General features: G+C 36.7%; 1 protein-coding gene across 1 annotated transcript in view; it reads right to left on the bottom strand.

Annotated features, from left to right (window-relative positions):
• Positions 1-16790: 16790 nt before the first annotated feature.
• DCC (DCC netrin 1 receptor) overlaps positions 16791-20743 on the bottom strand; it is a 689897-nt gene continuing 685944 nt past the window's right edge. The window contains 2 exon segments of the mRNA XM_032595323.1: positions 16791-16849; positions 17536-17762. Coding sequence (XP_032451214.1) covers positions 16791-16849; positions 17536-17762 — 286 coding nt within the window.

Genomic DNA, 20743 nt, shown 5'->3' on the forward strand with positions numbered 1-20743 from the left:
TTAAGGATTCCTGGTGGGGTTTTTGTTTTTGTTTTTTTTTGTTTTTGTTTTTTTTTTGCCTTTTATTTTCTCCTAACCAAGAACCCAAGAAATGTTCGGTTGTTCAGAAACTGAATATATTGGGTAAAGTGGGCTAAGGAAATGGGAATTTTATGTTACTTCTGTGAAAGATGTAATGCTCTTGAGAGATGATCAGGTATTGATAGGTATAATCTCATAATCATACTTAGGATTTTTATTTAAATAGAAAATGTCTTCAAATAGCAAAACGGTACAGCTTAATGACACATTAATTTAAATATAACTAAATGTTGTCTGGGAACACCAAACATTTTTTACTTATACTGGCTTAAACCCACAGATCAATATCTTACACAAGATTTCCTAGGTGTATTAAGCATTATTCAATCCCATTATTCAATATCTATTAAATTATATCACATTATAAAATATTTATTCTAATTGTAGTCAATCTTCATCTTACATTATCTTAGAAAATGTTTAGTATTTCCTACCTCTTTTAATAAAAATAAAATTTTAAGCTAGCTCCTGGAATGATCTTCAGCAGTATATTTTTGTCTATTACATTACTTAAGTTGTTTCTATTATATGCATTAGTTTTATTTAATTACACCCTAATGCTAATCCTGGAGTTCAACATGCATGTGCATACATATTTACCAAAGAAAAAGCTTTCTCTTTATCATATTCCTCTTACATAAGTAACTTCATAATCATTGATACAGATTACTTTGTATTATTTTAAGTTAGTTACAAACAACATGTAGATTTAAAGCATATTTTTTAACCTAAAATGCAGATTAATTATATTAAACATACAGAATTTTACATCAAAAGGGCTGCTTCTAGTAAAATAGCTTTTAAAATTACATTCTGGAATTTATTTCTCAGTGTATTTATAATGCTCCTTGAAATGCACATTAACAGGCTTATTTGAATTGAAAAATAAAAAAAAATTGGTTTCACAATAAGACTAATTCTTTTAAGTAGGTGAAGTGATGGGTGTTTTCCACAAATTGAATTAAAAACTGTATAGATTTTAATAAAAACATTTTTCAAAGAATTATATTGTAATGGTATAAGTGATATTTCAATGCTTCAAATCCTGTCTTAATATATTGTATTATGTAAAGTACCTCCTAGTGAAAAAAGTTTGCAGATGTATTTTATAATTACTCTGTAAGACTTGGTAAAGCTTTTTATAGGTGCATCTCTTAAAAATGATGAAGTAAGTAACTTGAATGAGTAACAAATACTTTTGAAAGTCAGGCAGTTTCTAAAATTTATACTTGCAGTATAATTGGAGGACAATATCTAGTTGTTACTTGAAACATTATAAAAAATAACTTCAGGTGAGAATTAAAAGTATGGGATTCTGACCTATAATTTGGAAGTTCAAATCATTGAGTGACTGCTATAAAAATCTCATTGTAACAGTCACCCACACATAAATGCAAACAAAGTTTCGTAGTGTTTAGATAAATTAAAAAAATATTGGAATAGAGTTTATGCAAAAAGTAACATTAACCCACAGATGTATGCAGTGAGTGTATGGAAGAAGCCTCATTCATGTCATTAAGTGATAGAATTCTAATAAAATCTTTCTTTACACACAATTGTACAGAAATACTAATTGTAGTGTTAGCTCAATCCAGAAGAAAAAACCCAAGAGTTGAAAACTTATGCTCGCATACGTCTATAAAATAACATATAATTTCAGTTTATAGAAATATTATGTTGCAAAGAAATAAGATAGATGATCAATAAAAGACATAAAGATACATTTGTATATTATTCTGTAGGGAAATTAAATCGCAGGTACTAGTTCAAGGGGAAACAAGTGTAAATTTTTGTCAGTGAAAGAGAAGCTTCCTCACATATTTTGTAAATGGATGGTGGTGGATATCAAATTGATATAATTTTTATGCATTTGAATTTATTTAAGAGAGTGGTATATGAAAAAAGTACATCTTTCACAGGTATTTATAACAAACTCTTTTAAACGTTAAATTCAGAATGTTTCAGGTGATACAAAGTTTTCAAATTAGTTTTGGGACGAACTGAGTGAAAATTTCAGAATAAGTGGTTTACAGCGCAATGTCTTATAAAGATACTTTAGAAAGAGTAAATTGGGATATACAAACACATGAACAGACTCGAAAAGAAGAAAAAGAAAAAAAATGACAGAGAAAATGGTAAAAAGAATCAGAGATTCAAGCCAGATATCAGCTAAAATGACTATAAATTCCTTAAAGAAAAGAGGTTATAATTTTGTAATCTTTGTGTCTCTCACACTATACTGATAGAGATACTTCTTATTTTTCAAGTGAGTTAATAAGAAGGATTTTCTAGAAGTAATATTTAAAAATCTGTCATTTCAACCCACTGGAGACTTTTTAAGTGGTTTGATGTATTATTTAGTTTCTTACGGTTTATAGTTACTATAGTAATAATGGTAGTGATAATAGACTTGAATACATTTGTAAATAAGAACCATACAATAATATAATGTCTATTTTCAGAAAACTTAAACTCTTAGTCTCCCAGGTAGTCAATTTAATGATATCATCTATCTTACTGATCAAATGGGATCACTGCATAGTCATTAATATAGATTGCCAGGTTGTAAAGCTATCCCTGTGTTGACAATTTTTACCCATAAATAAACGTGACAATGATAGTTTCGCTTAGATACATAGAAGGTACCCACTCCACAAATTGTGCACATTTCCTTATCAATATTATTATTTGAACTTAACCAATATCTTATAATACACTTAGAAAAAGAATTTCATACATATCTCTTGGTTGGAGCTGAATAAATTTGAATGGAGAAACAAAAAATAATTTGGCAAGCCACGGAATACAAAATCAGAGAGCTGAGAGAACCCAAGAGATTAAATTTATATTGCAGTTCCAAGTCTTTCATTATTGAAGAAAGAAATTTTCCTTTCTAAGAGTTTTGCATTTTCACTACTGACCTGGGTACAAATGGCTTGCAAATAATAATTCTTTAAAAAATAATAAACCTATTGTATGTTTCTGCATTTCAGCAATTCCCATAGTTCTATTCCCTGACATAGAATAGTCTGTATTCCAAAGCTTTGGTTCTGAAGTATTTTGATTCATGATTCGTTTCTAAAAGGGCACAGAAGTCTACACCTACTTATAACACAGTTGTTGCAGAAATGATCATTCTAAAGTAAGTTGGATACAACACAATGTATTGAAATGCTTTTTAGTATTTTTCTGCTACGTGTCAGTTTTAAAAGCCAGAAACACACATCCACATCCACACACACATTCTCTGTCTCTGCCTCTGTCTCTCTCTCTCTCTCTTATTCACACTATAGTTCAAAGCATTCGCTGCACTATGTTTATGTAAAACAACTCGGAGAGCGATATCATCAAGAATTTTCAATAAATCTCTGCTCTGTGGCCAAAGATGACAAGAAATCTGCTCTGACACAGCTTTCTGACAAGTGAATTTATATCTCACACTGATGCACAAAGATTTTTCAAGTTGAAATTTCCTCACCAAATTACTTAGCTCTCTGAACAGGGCACACTGATATCTGAAAGCTTTTACAACATTCTTAAAAATGTTAGCAATAAACACAACCTATAGGAAATCTAAAGTAGAGATTTTTTTAAGCTACAATTTTAATAAATAAAGCCCTCTGTAGGTATTTTTCAACATGTTACTTGACATAGTTGAGAGAGGTGTTGAAGAGGAGAGGCAGAAAAATAAGAGTAAAGATAATATTTTGAAGTGAAAAGAATTTATGTGAAATGATTTCTCATTCTGCCTCTCCTTACCACGTCTTTTCTGCAATGACCGATATATCAGCTGGACTATTTGGAAATTTAGTGCCTATGGCCCTTGATAAATATTTTTTTTATCTCCTTCACATTTTCAGGCGTCCATTGGCAAACACTTTTCATGGAATATACACGAAAAAGTCCACCAAAAGTCCACCAAAGTCCTCTTTAGGAAAAGTGTGAACATTCACAAATATGTGTTCTGTAGTTATTCTCCATATCATGCTAAAGAGCCCAAGCACTGAGGTCAAACTGCCTGGGTTCATTATCTAGTTCTGCCACTTTAGCACTGAGTAGGTGTCACAGCCAGTATCTAAGATGCCTCCCATTGAGTATCACTGTGATATTCACATCTTTGGGGAGTTCCCTGCCACATTTCACCAGGGTTGGTCTGGTGACCAATGGAATGTTATAGAAATGCAGAAGAAATTCCACTTCCCAAATCAGGTTTAAAAAGATTGTCCTCGAGGGCGCCTGGGTGGCTCAGGTGGTTAAGCATCCAACTCTTGATCTCGGCTCAGGCCGTGATCTCATGGTTTATGAGATCGAGCCCTGTGTCAGGCTCTGTGCTGACAGTGTGGAGCCTGCTTGGGATTTTCTCTCCCTCTCTCTCTGTCCCCCTGGTTGCTCTCTCTCTCTCTCTCTCTCAATAAATAAATAAACTAAAAAAAAAAAAAAAAGGATTATCCTCTCTCTCTCTTTTAGATCACTCCCTCTGGGGGAAGCCAGGAGTCATGTCTTGAGGACATGCTGGAAAACCTGTGGACATGATAGAAGCTATTGAGAAAATGAGTGCTTGTTTTATGTTGCTTCATTTTGGAGGTAATGGATAATTGCTCATTAGCTTGGCAAGTGATTTAAGGTCACTATTTCTTAGTTTTCTCTTTGTAAAGTGGAGATGATAATAGTACCAACTTTGTGGAGTGGCTATGAGGATTTGAGAGATCTTCCTTAGTACAGAAGAGAGGAGCGTCAGGGGTCAGCCTTTTGAAAAAGCTGGTTATTGTTATCAATCTCCAGGGATCCAACAGATCTTAAGATTGTTTGCACTCAGTAATCCTAGGAAAGCATTCTTGGTCGGATGTAGGCATTCACAGGGGCTGCAGGGTGATAGAATGAATGCCCCGTTCTAGAACCTGTTAAGCTGGGATCAGTCTTAGGATACTGGCTTCTTACACCATGAATGCAAGGTTCAGGCAAGGATTCTGAGTTGGAATCAAATGTTTTAGGGGTTGGAATGATCTTCATATCAGTAAAAGATGGACTTCTGGTAGTACAGCACCTCAAGCCAACAGAATTCTAGTTTTTAAAATCTGCTTCTTCACTTCTCAATAGCTTCTCCAACCCATTGTTTGAGTTCTGCAGTAAAGTTACTAAAGCAGATGGTGGGAGTGGGGAAAAAAAGAGTTGGCTTTCACAGTGAATGTTCTAGAAAGCCCCAAACCAGTGGTCATAAGCAGCTTCTAAGCTATCACAAAAGCAAAACTGTATGCCTTCCTTTGCCTTAGTCTTTTTACTAGATACTTTCAGGCCACTTTTTCAGACTTTTTTTCCCTTAAAAAAGCTGGGATTGCATTTTTTTCCCCTTAAAGATATACAGGGAAACAGAAAAAAATGAAATTCAGGAGGCTCCTGCCCAATAAACTCTCATACATTTAATTATCAGAATTTTACAACTAATGTAATCTTAGAGGTCACCTGCTTCGATCTATATCCCTCCCATTTCTGCTTCCTCGCCTTCCTCTAGCATTTTACAGAAGAAAACACAGTTGAAAATGGAAAGGGGAACCAAGGTCAAACAAATACTTATGTTCCATCAGGTAATAAAATACTAGAAATGTAAGTAAATCTTTATCCTTCCAGGAATCGCTCTCAGCCAAAGAAGTTGCTTGCCCAAGATTACACCCCACTTTGCAGGGGCAGCCTGCATCATACTTGAGACAAAGTCCAGAAACCCACCTCCCTTGCCTCCTTTGGGAAAATGCTAAGGGCAAGCCCAGCACCAGAGCAACCCATAGGGTCAGCTGCAGCTCCCATTAAACTAAGTCACCAGTTCAATTTCTCCCTCCTCCCAGTCCTGCATCCCTTACCCTCACAAGTGTTATTCCAGAAAGCACTTGTTAATAAATTGCCTGTATTCTAAATTCTGTCTCAGAGTCTGATTCCTGAAAACCCAGCATATGACCCTTAAATACCCTTTAAAAATTCAGGAAAGTTATACTTGATGCTTCTGATTTCTTTTTTTTTTTTTTTTAATTTTTTTTTTCAACGTTTATTTATTTTTTGGGACAGAGAGAGACAGAGCATGAACGGGGGAGGGGCAGAGAGAGAGGGAGACACAGAATCGGAAACATGCTCCAGGCTCTGAGCCATCAGCCCAGAGCCCGACGCGGGGCTCGAACTCCCGGACCGCGAGATCGTGACCTGGCTGAAGTCGGACGCTTAACCGACTGCGCCACCCAGGCGCCCCATGATTTCTTTTTTTTTAAAAGTGTATTTATTTTGAGAGAGAGAGAAAAAAAAAACATAGTGGGGGAGGAGCAGAAAGAGAGACAGAGAGAATCCAAAGCAGACTCTACACCATCAGCACAGAGCCCAACTGGGGCTCCATCTCATGAACTGAAAGATTATGACCTGAGCTGAAACCAAGAGTCAGATGCTTAACTGACTTAGCCACCCAGGTGCCCTGTTGCTTCTGATTTTTCATAAATAATTTCATTTATAATAAGAAAAAACATTTAAAATAATTATTTGGTCATTGTAAAAATAGTCAGCCTTTGCTACCATTTTAAAACAAAGTGCTCGGGATTGGAAAATCAAAATACGTGGGTATTTTTGCCTGTGCTTTCAGCTAGTGTGTTTCTCATGAGCATTAGTTTACTTTGCTGTGAAATGTGTTCAGGGATAGGAGCAACAGAGGCCACATAATGTTTTCAACCAATAAGTTGACAAACCTTAGACAAATAAACAGATGTTGCACTCCAATGAAATTAAATACATTTCCCCATGGATTTTAAGAACAAAAAGCCACTTCAGATAGTCTATATTTGATCTGCTAATTTACATTTTATAAAGCATGCTGAGAAATGTCAAGGAAAAGGGGAAAAGACGGTCTTACAAAAATAGCGATTCTTAAGTGGAACAGCAAACATCTTCATACATGTGACTAGAAATCAGTGCGATGCTACGATGTAGTTTATACAAGACTCAGTAGATGAAAGACTTGATAAATCTAAATAACACTGCAAGTGGGGCCATCAGAAAATGTATCTACTCTTCTGAATGAAATCATAGCTCTGCCAAGATACAGATTTACAATTTGTTCAGCAGAGTTATCTAAGACCTATCAATCATGTCAATTGCAAAGAGTTTATTTTATTTATCAGAAAGCTTAAGAATTTATTTTAAAATCAACTTTGATTATATGTTGAAGTCATTTCCTTTCGTTAGATAGAGTTTTACCAACACAGAGCTTGGAGGTAACAAAGAATATGATATGACAAAGTTACTTCAAAGATATATTTTCTATTGAGTCTTCATTTCTCATAGAAATTTTATTTAGGCATAATATATATCTTGAAAATTGGAATATCCAAAGTAGTGCTCAGTGATTTTCCAAAGTGAAATGCCTTGCAACTATTATTGAGGGCATGAAATAGAACATTATCAGAAGTTGCCCTATGGTCTCTTCTGGTCACTGATCATCTCCCATCAAGAGTAACTGCTCTTCAGAATTCTGACCCAATAGATTATTTTGCCTGTTTTTAATTTTATATAAATTGAGGGGCACCTGGGTAGATCAGTTGGTTAAGCATCTGACTCTTGATTTCAGCTCAGGTCATGATCTCAGTCTCCTGAGTTCGAGCCCTGCGTTGGGTTAGGTGCTCACAGCACAGAGCCTGCTTGGAATTCTCCATCTCTCTGCCCCTCTCCCACTCACACTCTGTCTCTCCTAAATAAATGTTAGAAACTTAAAATAATAATAAAATTTACATAAGTTGAATCTCATAAATGTGTTAGGTTTCTGTCTTACAACATTTTATCTGTGAGATTCTCCCTATTGTTTATGGCATTTTAGTTTGTTCAATTTCATTGCTGCATTATATTCCACTGAATATAATGAATATGTTACGGTGTAATAAAGATATGATATGGGGAACAGTACTGCCACACATATTCTTGTTTGCATCTTTTGGCAAATACATTATGTATCTCTGCTGGGTAATTTTACCCAAGGTTAAAACTGGTATAAGATTGGAATTGCTGGGTCAGAATATTCTTATACATTTTATAAAACTATTTAACTATTTAAAATAATGTACCTGCATTATATGAAAATTTTTAAGATAGCAACAAAATTAGTTGCTGGTCATTTTACGGCCCCCATTCATGTAGAGTAGGACACCAGGAATAAGGAAAGGTTTGCTGTTTTAGGCAAAGAGCAAGTTGGAGCTCCAGGTGACAACCTGAGGCGGCACAATGTAGTGGGCGGATCTAGCACAGGTTTTGGGTTCCTACTCTCACATTCCTAGTTTCCATAATTGTAAATTGGATGGGCTACTGTCAAAAATCTTTTTAAAAAGTATATAAATAATATAAGGCATGCAAATCATCTTAGTCCTTGGAGAAGCAGAATACCAGAGGTTCAGAGGTTGTCCAGGTGTGTCCTGAGGTAAGTCAGTAAGCTGTCTGAGTCTCTTATCTTATCTGAGTCTCTCTATCTGTAAAATCAGGATAATCTCACCACATGATAATATTATGAGGATTCACTGAAATAGTAATTAGCAAGGCATTTAGCAAGTGAATAATATTCAGAAATTCTCAGTATTTGTTAGGTTTCATTTCATTTTTCATTCTTTCTAAGCTCATTATTTCCTTTCCTGTTTAGTAAAAACAATTTTAACTGCCCTTAATACATCATAAAATCTTATTAGAAGATATTCTAACTATAACTGATTTTAAGAAAGGTCCTTAAATACTGGTGTGTTACAAACACAAGGCAGTCTTATAATGCATTTACTTATTCATTCATTCATATGACAGACGTTTAGCAAGCACCAGTTTTGTGCTAGTATTGAGCTATACAATGTATGAATGCAAAGATGAATTAGATGCATTCCCTCTCTATCATGAAGTAATTCACAACCTGTTAGAAAAGGACAGATTTGGACTGGAATACCTAAACATATGAGGCAGTACATAATTAATGCCATGAATATAGTAGAACGAAATGCTATTCAAACATGAGAAAGGAAGCCATCATTTTCTGGATACAACATTCAGAAAAGAAAGAATTTATGAGAGCATCACTATCTGCTCTGGTCTGTGAAAAATGCATACAACTTTGTTAGGTAGAGATAGCCACTGAGTTATTCCAAAAAGAAAGAAATGTTCAGAGGGAAAAAACAAAGAAAAGACCATGTATATTTATGGACAGGCAATTTAGTCTAGCCTTGCAGGAATCTAGGATATATCTCTATCTCTCTATCTCTATATCTATCTACCTACCTACGTAACTACCTAACTACCTACTATATCTATCTAGGCATAGGAACAGGACACTAGAAATGTAGACTTAAATGTGAGATGCTCAGCGGTTTGTAGGTGTTTTTTTTTCTTGGCAGGCAATGGGGAGCCTTTGGAGAAATTTATAGAATGGGATGCCATATTTAAGTTGTTTTAGGAACACACCTGTCAGGCAGGATACATATGAATCTGGAAGATGCTAGAAGGGGGAAGATTCCTTATGAAGCTGTTTCGACAGTTCAGGTGTGAGGTCATAAAGAAGAGAATTAACATATGACTCCAGGGAATGGGAAGGTAGCCAGGGATTCAAAAGATATTGTAGAAGGAAAATCAACAAGATATGAGAACTTATTGCATAAGAAGGTTGTACATAGAACAGAAGGGTCCACAAAGGATTTTTTTTTGAGTATAGTTGACACAGAAGAAACTATAGAAGACTGGCACCACTAGAACTTTGTTACAAGAGGAAAGAAGCTGGAGGGGAAAAGTGAAACAGCTCAGCGTAAATGTCTCTGTATGTAATGAAAGAAATGAAAGAAGGACAATTGCTTCACAGGGCACCTCTGTAGGGAGCTTAGTGATTAGGAGCTCAGAACTCTGAAGCCAGACCTTGTGAGTCCAAATTCTGGTTCTGCCACTTAGATGCTGTGTGACTAAAAGCTAGGTACTTAAACTCTCCAAGACTCAGTTCCCTTATTAGAGAAAGAGGCATAATAATTATATCTATCCCATGAGTTGAAGAGCTAGAATTCATTATAAATTCCATAAAAGTTTTTGTACTTATTAGAGTAACACTGAAAGCTGCAATGGAGCATGGAGCAAACATGACATATAGTAAAGTAGAGAGAAGCAACTGTTAATTCATTCACCTAAATTATCTTGATTGAAGCCTCCCAGGCTCTGTTCTGAGTATTGAGGATATGAACTGATCACAGAGACAAAATCTCTACCCTCGTAGAAATTACATTAAAATACAGGAAACAAATAAACAAATACAAAAATGTGAACAGGATGGTCATACACATTAATAAAGAAAAACAAAGCAGAATATATAGAGCAGAGAGTGACCACAGATGCTATGTGTGACATTTGTCAGGGAAGACCTATAGTGGGAGCTGTTGAACACAGAATTGAATGAAATTAAGGAAAAGCCATGTAAATATCTATGAAAAGAGATTCCAGGGAAAGGGAAGAGCAAGTGAAAAGTCCTTGCATTTGAACGTGTGTTATTATCCAAAGAACAGAGGGGAAGGCTATGAGGCTGAAAAGGATTAGAGTAGTAGCAGGAGATGAAATGAGAAATGAGTCCAGAGGTTTTATCACATGGGGCCTTGTAGGACATGGTAAAATCATGGATTTCACTCTATATGTTACGGGAAGTTAAGAGGAATAACATCATCTAATTCATACAATTGAATGGCTGCTCTATAGACAACTCGCTACAGGGGCAAGAGCTAAAGAAAAGAGACTAGTTACAGGTTTAGAACTGTGGTCAAGAATCTGTAACAGATGGTGGTGGCATGTGTTAGGACAGAGCAGTTGAGATGGGAAGGAGTGGTCAGATTTGGGACCAAATCAGGTATTGTAAGCAAGAACTGTAGTACTGATGAAAGACTGAATTTGGGGTGTGATGAAATTTGGATTAAAGAGTATGAAACTAGAGTTTTCAACAAGAGTAAATGGATGAACTGTGGTAACATTTATTGAAATAGGGAAAGAAGTAGGAGGATCAAGTTTGGAGGTGGGAAAGGGAATTATGAAAAGTAGGATCTCCATAGCTGAATTGCCTATTAGACAGCCATATGGAAGTACTGAGTCAATGGTTGATATGAAAGTTGATATGGGTTATGATAAGAGATTAACTTAGAGATAAAATTTGGAATTTATGAAGATTTAGATGGCGTTAAGGCTCTCAGAACAAAATGACATCATAGAAAGATCTAGGTAGGTAGAAGAGAAAAGGCTGAAGACTGAGCTGTGGGGCATTCTCTGACTTAGAGACTGGGCATAAAAGGAGGAATAAGTAAAAGATACTCAAAAGGAGCAGCAATGGGAAAGAAAGAAGACCAGGAGCATTTAGTATACCATAAGGCAAGTGAAGATAGTGTTTCAGTAAAAAAAAAAAAAAGTGAGAAGCTATGTCAAATTTTGCTGAGCATCTGAGACTTGACCATTTATTTTGACAATGTGGAGATTATTGATAACCTTGAAACTCCGGTTTCAGTGGACAGAAACTGTCTCATTAAAACTAATAAGGAAGATTACAAAGAGGGAAAAGCCAGTATAGACAACTTTTAAAGGAGTTTTTCGGGAAGGGAGAGGAATAGGCTGTAGTTGGAGGGGAAAGTAGTACCCAAAGATGGTATTTTAAAACAGCAGTTGTGACCGAATGTTTGTATGCCAGTTGGAATTATCTATGAAGAGAGAAAATGGATGATACCAGAAATGGAAGAGATACTTACAAGATTCCCCAAGTAAGTGAGAAGGGATGGCAACAGGGGAAAGACCTGGCTTGAGACAGGAGCACAAACACATTAACTAGATTTGATGGAAGGATAAGGATACCGATTCTCAATGCTTCTCTCTTCTTGGTAATGTAAGAAGCCAAATTATTGGCTGAGCATGGGGAAAGAAAAGAGATTTGGGGAATCTGACAAGAATAGATATAAGACATTCATTTTATAACCCGAAATAATGAATGAATGGAGAAATGAGTGGCATTACCAAATACATGACTGCTAATACCTGGCAAGGAAGTCATGTGTTTTCTCCAGATAAATCAGCTGTTAGTAGAGTGGAGCTAATTAAATAGGGTTGAGTTTTTTTCTGGTGAATATTATGGGGAAGGAGGACCAACAGAGATGAGGGTGTTTGCAAGGGACTGAGGATGATAAATGACTATGACTTCTCAGTTGAGTTTGGAGGGAAATCAGGACAGGAAGCAGATGAGGGACAGTGGGAAGGTGTCAGAGTTAATGCACTGGAGGTCTTAGTGGGATTGAAGAATTGTTGGCAAGGGGGGAATAAAATAAGTGAGCAGGAAAGTAACAAATAGAAAAAAGGGATAATAGAAACTGGAGATTATAAGGGTTACAATGATTGGTTTAGTGCATGACACGGACTTGATGAATTGAGGTGGGAAGGAGCCAGTATCATTGTAGGCACCATAAAGGGACCAACAGTCTACTGTCATTGGATGAATTACCTACATGGAAATTATAATTACCAAGATTAATCACAGAGGTAATTAGAAAGGCGGCGATCCCCAGGTGTGCTAATATCTTCAGTAAATGTGGGAAGATGACAGAAAACTTCAAAAATAAGAGGGTAGTAACTGGATATCTGTTAACACTTGCTTCAAGGGTGCTAGATTATTTAAAACTGGAAATGGGACCCATTAAAAAAGTAAAAAAAGAACAAACCCAACTATGAATGTGATCATTAGAATAAGATCAATAATAGTGACAGAAATTTCCATTCTTTTTATATGAATTCATATTTTTTTTACAATTCCTTAACACTGTAGCCATCTGTTTTGCAATTGGATTATATACAAGAGAAACCACAATAGCAGTGTATGTTTGACTTCAAATTATAAATTAGAGTTTTAGTCATTCTTCATTTTGTCCAGATGCCCAGAAAATTCAGGGGAAACCCTAAATATTTTTGATAATTTGATATAGAAAAGACGAAAACAGAAAACCCTTCATTTCTTCATTGTGGTTCCAATCTTTACCCACCAGGATTGTTGGACTGAGCATCCATAGGGATCATAAGCTTGGCCCGAGGGGCTCGGCGGGCAGCCAGTGACCTTTCCAGAGTAGACATGGAACTCCCTGCTTCTTCAGTGTCTTGACCTACAAGAAAAACAATACTGAGAGATATACCTTTTTCAATGATGTGACAGTTTACATACTTTCCAGCCAGGCATGCCAATGCCTTTTTTATTTTATTGATATTTAAATAATAATACCTACTTTTTTGTTACCCAATCAATATACTCCCATTGCACAAACATTAATAAAATGTATCATAACCTCATTACTCAGAAAGAACCATTGTTTATATTTTGTTCCTTATCAGGTTTGCTTACGTGTTTATATGTGAAAGTGAGAAGGTATATATTAATATATAATATTTTTTTACTAAAGTTGCATTATACCATATATATCATTTTGTAAACTTCTCATATATGAATGTCTTTCTCTGTCAAGTCAGTGTTATTTATTTATGTATTTAAAAATGCTCACGTTTCTAAGTTTATGAGCACCATCCATTTTATTTTATTTTATTTTATTTTATTTTATTTTATTAAGTACACTGTATGCCCAATGTGGGACTTGAATTCCTGACCCTGAGATCAAGAGTCACATGCCCTACTGACTGAGACAATCAGGTGCCCCAGTTTTATCATTCTTTAACAGTTCCATTAACATCCCATTGTATGAATTTACCACAATTTATGCAACTAGTACTTAGGACCCAAAGACATTACATCTTATTATAAAAACTCAGAAAATAAACTACATTTTTTAAAAGTAAGTCTAGGCATAGTTATATACATTTATTATAATGCCACAAAATGTCATTCTAAAGAGTCATTAAAAGTGGTAAGAATGGTTTATGTAGATTTAAAATGTATATAAAAAATACATGTTGAAAGGCACCTGGGTGGTTCAGTGGGTTGTGTCCAACTTCGGCTCAGGTCATGATCTCACAGTTCATGGGTTCTAGCCCCATGTGGGCTCTGTGGTGTCAGCCCAGAGCCTGAAGCCTGCTTCGGATTCTTTGTCTCCTCTCTCTCTCTGCCCTCCCCTGTTCGCTCTCTGTCTCTGTCTCTCTCTCTCCAAAACAAACATTTAAAAAAAAAATACATGTTGAGAACAATAAAACTGGTCTACGGCCATACCACCCTGAACGCGCCCCATCTCGTCTGATCTCGGAAGCTAAGCAGGGTCGGGCCTGGTTAGTACTTGGATGGGAGAACAATAAAACTGAAGTTTTGAATAGTATGTGTATCATTTGTGTAATATACATATGAAAGCATATTATATATACATACACATTTGTATGTGTATAAATATATAAATGTAAATATATCTGTATATTATATATATATGTGTGTGTGTGTATATATATATATATATATATATATGTATACAAAGGTTACACACAAAATTCTTAACATTGCCTTCCTTTCATGAAAGGGATAAGGAATTTGGGGATGGGGAAAGGCACTCATACATTTTACTTCCTTTGGATATTATTTTCACAACTTTTTGTACTATTTTTTTTCTTTTAAAATTACATGCACATATTCTTTTTTTAAATTAAAATAGTAGTTAGTAAAATTCAAAATTTAAAATACTGATGGGGGAAATTTCTATGCAGCCCAGATAATGGCAGCTGCCTAGATTTGTATCTGTCCACACATACTCCAAAAATCTATACAGAACTATACAAGACAATAAAGCTATGCAAGATGTAACCTTTTGAAACGACTAAAGGAGAAAGAACAAACAAACTCTGGATTTCCTACAGTCACAAAAATAAATAATATTTTCCAGCAAAGCTATGACTCAAAGTTGAATATTTGAAAAAACTACACAAAAGACAGAAGAGGGGAATAAGACTCCTAAGACTGACCTAAAATCATTCAGAAAAGTCTACCCCACGGAAAAATGTTTTAAAAGTTTCCTAGTAGACCAGAGCACTTAAAAGTATACTATTTATTGACATGGAGTTTTGTTCTTTTAACCAGGACAGTACAAAGAATGCTTACTATAATGGAAAATATAACCAGCAGGATTTTGAGTGCTACTTTCCTTTTACCATACAGTTGGCAAGTAGGTCCTCAAATTAAAAACAAATAGGCACAAGAACCCTCTCATTCTAAAAAAAAAAAAAAAAAAAGAAAAAAACCAAAAAAACAAAACAGCCATCACTTGAAGTTAAGCTTCTTCCAGGACTTATTAAATGATCAAAAGTAGTCTGGCTGTCCCCACTCCAAATTCCATTTTAGTATATAAATGATAAAGGGAAATATAAAGAAGGAGGAGTCCTAGAAATAATTGGCGAAATCTTCTGCGGGCTGAGAAGCAATTCTGTCCCCTCCAGTGGGAGGCAGAGGTATGCTCTCCTCCTGATGCCCCACTAGGAACCAAAGCTGCCAGAATAAATACCTGTAAAATGTGGAAGTTCCTGCAAAAGAGATCTACCTTTCATTCACTCTCCAGATAGTAGTCTCTTCAGGCAGCTGGCTTGCTGGTCTACCCTGTGTATATTTAATCAGAAGAGGTTACTGAAGAGAGCAAGACTGAAAGAGTGACAGCAGTGGAGTATAAGCTCTCTCATCATTTGGCCTGGAAAAGAAGTAGGAGCTTCTTCTGGGTCAAGTGGGCACTTGAAAAGTTGCTCAAGCTTGAGTCTTCTTCCTGGAATTCACCCAAGTGCACCTGACCCACCTAAAACAGTGAGGGTGACAGAGCTGTTCTTGGTAGGAGTGGGGTAAGCCCTGACTTGATATCTCACATGGTGTAATGAGCCAGGGGAAGAATCCCACAGGATCTCATAAAGAATTCATACTTGTGTTTCACAAGAGACCCAGAATTTGGATGTTGCATGAGGACAGTCCATGTGCTCACAAAGCAGCACAGCCCTTCAAACTCTCCTTTCTGCCCTCTCTCCTTGCCTCTCCTCATCTCCCTTCCCATCCCCTACAAAGCCAGGAAGAACAAATAAGTAGGAGGAATAAGTAAAGGTGTTTCTGAAACAGACTGTGCCCCCTCCTTCTGTCCCATCCCCACCTCTCCTCCAAGGTGCTGGAAGCTTTAAAGAACAAATTACAGCCCTAGTCCTCAGAGTCAAAAGTCTAGCTGGCCATAAGGAAAGGAGAACCTTTAATTTAGATTTCAGATGGCAGTTTTGGACAGAACCTGAATGCAGTTTAACCAAATGAAAATGATGGGAAAGTTAAGGAATCTGCTTGAGATATTCTTTAAGAGCTAGAAAAAGTATACTCAACAACTCATGGTTAAAAATCAGTAAGTGAATTCCTTGTTTAAACAATTCTAAGCTGAAAAAGTCTAGTAAGCCAGTTACATATTCCAATAACTAAAATATTTTAATTCAGTTTTAAAACAACGGCTACTCATTCTGCAAACACATGAGTAGACCAAGAGTTTTGTTTTGTTTTGTTTTGTTTTGTTGATGAGAGTACTTGGTTGATTTTTCTGCTTTCCATAAGCAGTTCAAAAATATGATGACTAACAGAAAGTGAAATATCTTACAACCACTTTTTAGATTTTCTTAGTTATTCCTAGACATGGATTGTTCTGTGCCTATTTATTAAACAGTAGGCTTTTTTCTTCTGATCACGTTGTATGTCAACATCACCTGCAGACAGACTCCATCAAACTAGGCTAGTGATCATATAATGTGATTACACGGGGACAAAAGTTGATCTTTACAGTAACCAAGGCTGAAATAACAGGAGATGTTATGTTATTATCTTCACGTGCCATGTGACCCTAGTGTGATTTTTTTTTAATGCAATGAATTGAGAGCAAATTTTTTAAAAACATTGTATTAGTTTTTGAGAGACAGCATGAACAAGGGGGGGCAGAGAGAGGGGGAAACACAGAATCTGAAGCAGGCTCCAAGCTTTGAGCTGTCAGCACAGAGCCCGACACGGGGCTGGAACTCATGAACTGTGAGATCATGACCTGAGCCAAAATCCGATGCTTAGCTGACTGAGCCACCCAGGTGCCGTGAGAGCAAATTTAAAATCAACTTTCAATTATCCATAGACATAAGGAATGAAAAAAATGTACAAATACCTTCACATTTTGACAAAACTCTCATTCGAGATTTAACAAAAAGCAGTAAGTTCATTTGGCTTTCACATTTCAGTATTTCCCAAATGTACCACCTGTTACCTCTTAGAAGTTTTAAGTAACGTTGCGATTATAAAGGCAGGTAATAGGATGCTGGAAAAGAAACTAGTTAATCAACCGAATTTACATCAGATTATTTTAACTATTGGTAAATGACCCACAGATTGAAGGGAAAGATGTCTCCATCAAAGAGGAGACAAAGAGGAAACTTTTTGTAAATAAAGTTTCAGAGTGGTGGGGGGTGTCCTGATGCCTGAGATGAGAGAGTTACCTGAATGAGAGGTGCTTTTGCTCCCCAGCTGGGTTTCTGACTGGCTGTGGCTGACTGGTGTGAGGTCTTGGCAACTTTGGATGGGGGAGTCCCTTCCTGTAGGGTCAGTACCTGACGGCTTCTCAATATTTTTCATCTCCATTTCTTCATGATGTATCCAAAGATCAGGGGGCCTGAGGTCCTTCTGGCTGCCCTTCCTTTTGCCAACACTGTGGGTGGCCCGTTTCCTATGGAAGAAAAATTAGAAAGCAAATGTGAATGCTTCTATTCAGTGGTCCTTCCTCTCTTTTCTCAGTCAATTCAAGTTAGAAGCAGAGAAGGATAGAAGAGGCTCCCAGGAGGAAACCTGTGAAATCCAGGAATTGGCAGGCATGTCTTGGCTGCCTTTCCTCGTCTCCCCTGGAGATTCACCACATTATAGGAGCAGTGGTGCTGAATCCCCAAGGTCTCGGCTGCCTGCCAGAGAGTGCCTGACTCTAGCTTCACCAGCTACAAATTCCCCACAAGGTGACAATGGGTGAGATGGAGCCATATGCCAATCTTTGGAGCCAGTCATAAGATACTTCACTGCAACATCTGTTTAGGAGATAAATGAAGGAGTCGTGTTGAAAGGGCAAATGGAAATAAAAAGGCCAGAATTTGTGCCAGCCAAGACTGGGGTTTAGAAGAAAGTCTATAGCTCAGCTGTATAATTTAATGTGCTATTTGAAGACAAAAGGCCGAATGAGGACACTCTAAGGAGAATAAAAGCACTTTTGCCTTGGAGTTACTAAGTATCTGGATGAAAACACAGTAGGATCCATCCTTTGAAAAGAGAAGAATACAGTTTAGAAGTATGCTTCAATTATCTCCTATTTTCCTCAATAAGAATTTAGCAACCATAAATTCATTTTTCAGTGGTAGTCTGTTTTTGGGGCTAGTCAGATTCAAATGCTCCCTTTAGGCTAAGTAAAGTAGCATGATACTTGTGGCTAGTCATTCTCTACAGTAGGCATCAGTAAAGTATGGCCTGCAGACCACATCTGCCCACTGCCTGATTTTGTAAATAAAGTTTTATTGGAATCCTACTGAACTCATTTATTTTCACACTGCAGTGTGTCGAGTGGTTGCAACAAAGAATGTATGACCCACATGTCTCACAAAACCTCAAACATTTACTATTTGTCCCTTTTCAGAAAGTTTTCAACCTCTGCTTTACAGTTCTAGTTTTTAAAATCTCTGCTTGTATCTTCTATTGGTAATAATGTCTCTTCTAAGACAGAATTCAGATGGTTTAAATCCAACATTTGATAGAGCCCCAGAGAGAAGTAACTCCCTCTCACTTCCTCCCTTGCAACAAATGGTTTATGAGGATAGCTGTTTTCATGGTTGCTAAATGACTCAAACAAACCACTTCAGTGAAAACTCTTTGTAACCTGTACAGGCCACTGAGAGCGGCTTCATTTTCCAATGCTGAAAATAACCTTTGCATTCGTCAATTAATACACGTTTAGTGATGTGACTTGCTGAATTTCAATATATTTTTATCTTTTTTGAAGTGTGCTGATAAGGATAGGAGACAAAGAATGCCAGACTTAATATTTATCAAGTAGTTTAGTACAGAAATAATGCAGTATTTTCTGTTCTAATATTTTCCCTACAGCTCCCGCATTTTGCTGATTTCTTGGCAGCAGTCCCACACTGACTCTGACAATGGTCTGTAATAACCTTTAGATCATTTTCTTATATCTAAGATAATAACTCTCTGCTAACCATCCATTCCCTGAATTCATTTCCTTATACTTCACCTGCCCAAATGTACTAGTCCGCAAATGACACACAGCTCGCTATGTAATCTACCCCTGGTCACTTCTTAGAACAATCTAATGTCATTTTCAGACTTGGAGATTTCACCCTGTTATCTTTCTAACAAATCAAAATGCTAAAACACTTTTTAATCCCAGTGCCTATCAGACTGAATACAGAGAAGTACCAGTTCCCAAATCCAGGATAAGATGGCCAATGTTTTCATAATAACTCAATATTTAAATAGGTGTGGGAGGGAAATGTGTCAAATAATTTTTTAAACTAAAAATAAGTTATGAATTCTGGTTTCCTCTTGCTTACACACATGCCTCATTCATTCATTCATTCATTCTTCATTCACCAGCCCCTATAATCTCAGTACCAAGCATCCACAAATGTAGTTTACTAAAAAAAAAAAAATTCCAAATCTGACTGAGGTAGAGCTTTTTTGTATGGTGTGATTTATAGCCTCCATCTGGGAAAAAATTATCATTCTTCATAAAATGCATACACATTTTTCTGATGGATTTTAGTTAGATTAAGGCCTTTTCTGAGAAGCTACTCATCCACTTAGCTGTCAGCCAAGAATCTAAAGACTCTAGGTGAGCCTGGGTGGCTCAGTCGGTTAAGCAACTGACTCTTGATTTTGGCTTAGCTGGCAATCTTGCAGTTGGTGAGTTCGAGCCCCAGGGTTGGCTCCGCACTGATGGCACTGAGCCTGCTTGCGATTCTCTGTCTCCCTCTCTCTCTGTCCCTCCCCTGCTTGTGATCTCTCTCTCCGCCCCCCACCTCTCTGTCAGAAAAACATAAAAAATAAACATTTAAAAAAAACTTAAAAAAAGAATCTAAAGATTAAACAAACTTTATTTCCTTTTTGTATATATTCTATGAAAGGCCACCTACTACCTACTTTTGTTTTCTATCATGTCTCTTATCAAGAAAGAATTCTTTGACCTTGGAGAGGCCTCCCTTCCCTGCGGGTGGTAGTAGCCCAGCCACCAGGTGCAGCAGGTTTTGTAATAAAACTGACATTTGCTCATAACTGAACTGAGATTTGTCTTAAAACCTGAGTTGTCATCTCAGCCTTCTGTCCATCTCCTGGTTCTCTGATACAGGACCCACTGTGGTCCCCTTGATCCTCTGTCTCATCATTGGAATCTTCAAAATCTGTATGCAGATGAACCTGTGCAATGGGTCCTGAGGTGTGGTCCTTGGACCAGCAGCATCAGCATCACTTGGAAACCTGTTAGAAATGCACATTCTCAAGCTCCACTGTAGTTCAGAAACTTGCAGATGGGGGGTGAGAGGGTGCAAGTGGGCAGGAGAGGGTGGGGCCCAGCAGTCTGTGATTTAACAGCTCTCAAGGGAAATCAGATGCACTCCAAGTTTGAGAAACACCACCTTAGTGAATTTTTTTTTTGTT

The sequence above is a fragment of the Lynx canadensis genome, chromosome D3 (assembly GCF_007474595.2).
Source record: "Lynx canadensis isolate LIC74 chromosome D3, mLynCan4.pri.v2, whole genome shotgun sequence".
In the NCBI taxonomy this organism is placed as follows: domain Eukaryota; kingdom Metazoa; phylum Chordata; class Mammalia; order Carnivora; family Felidae; genus Lynx; species Lynx canadensis.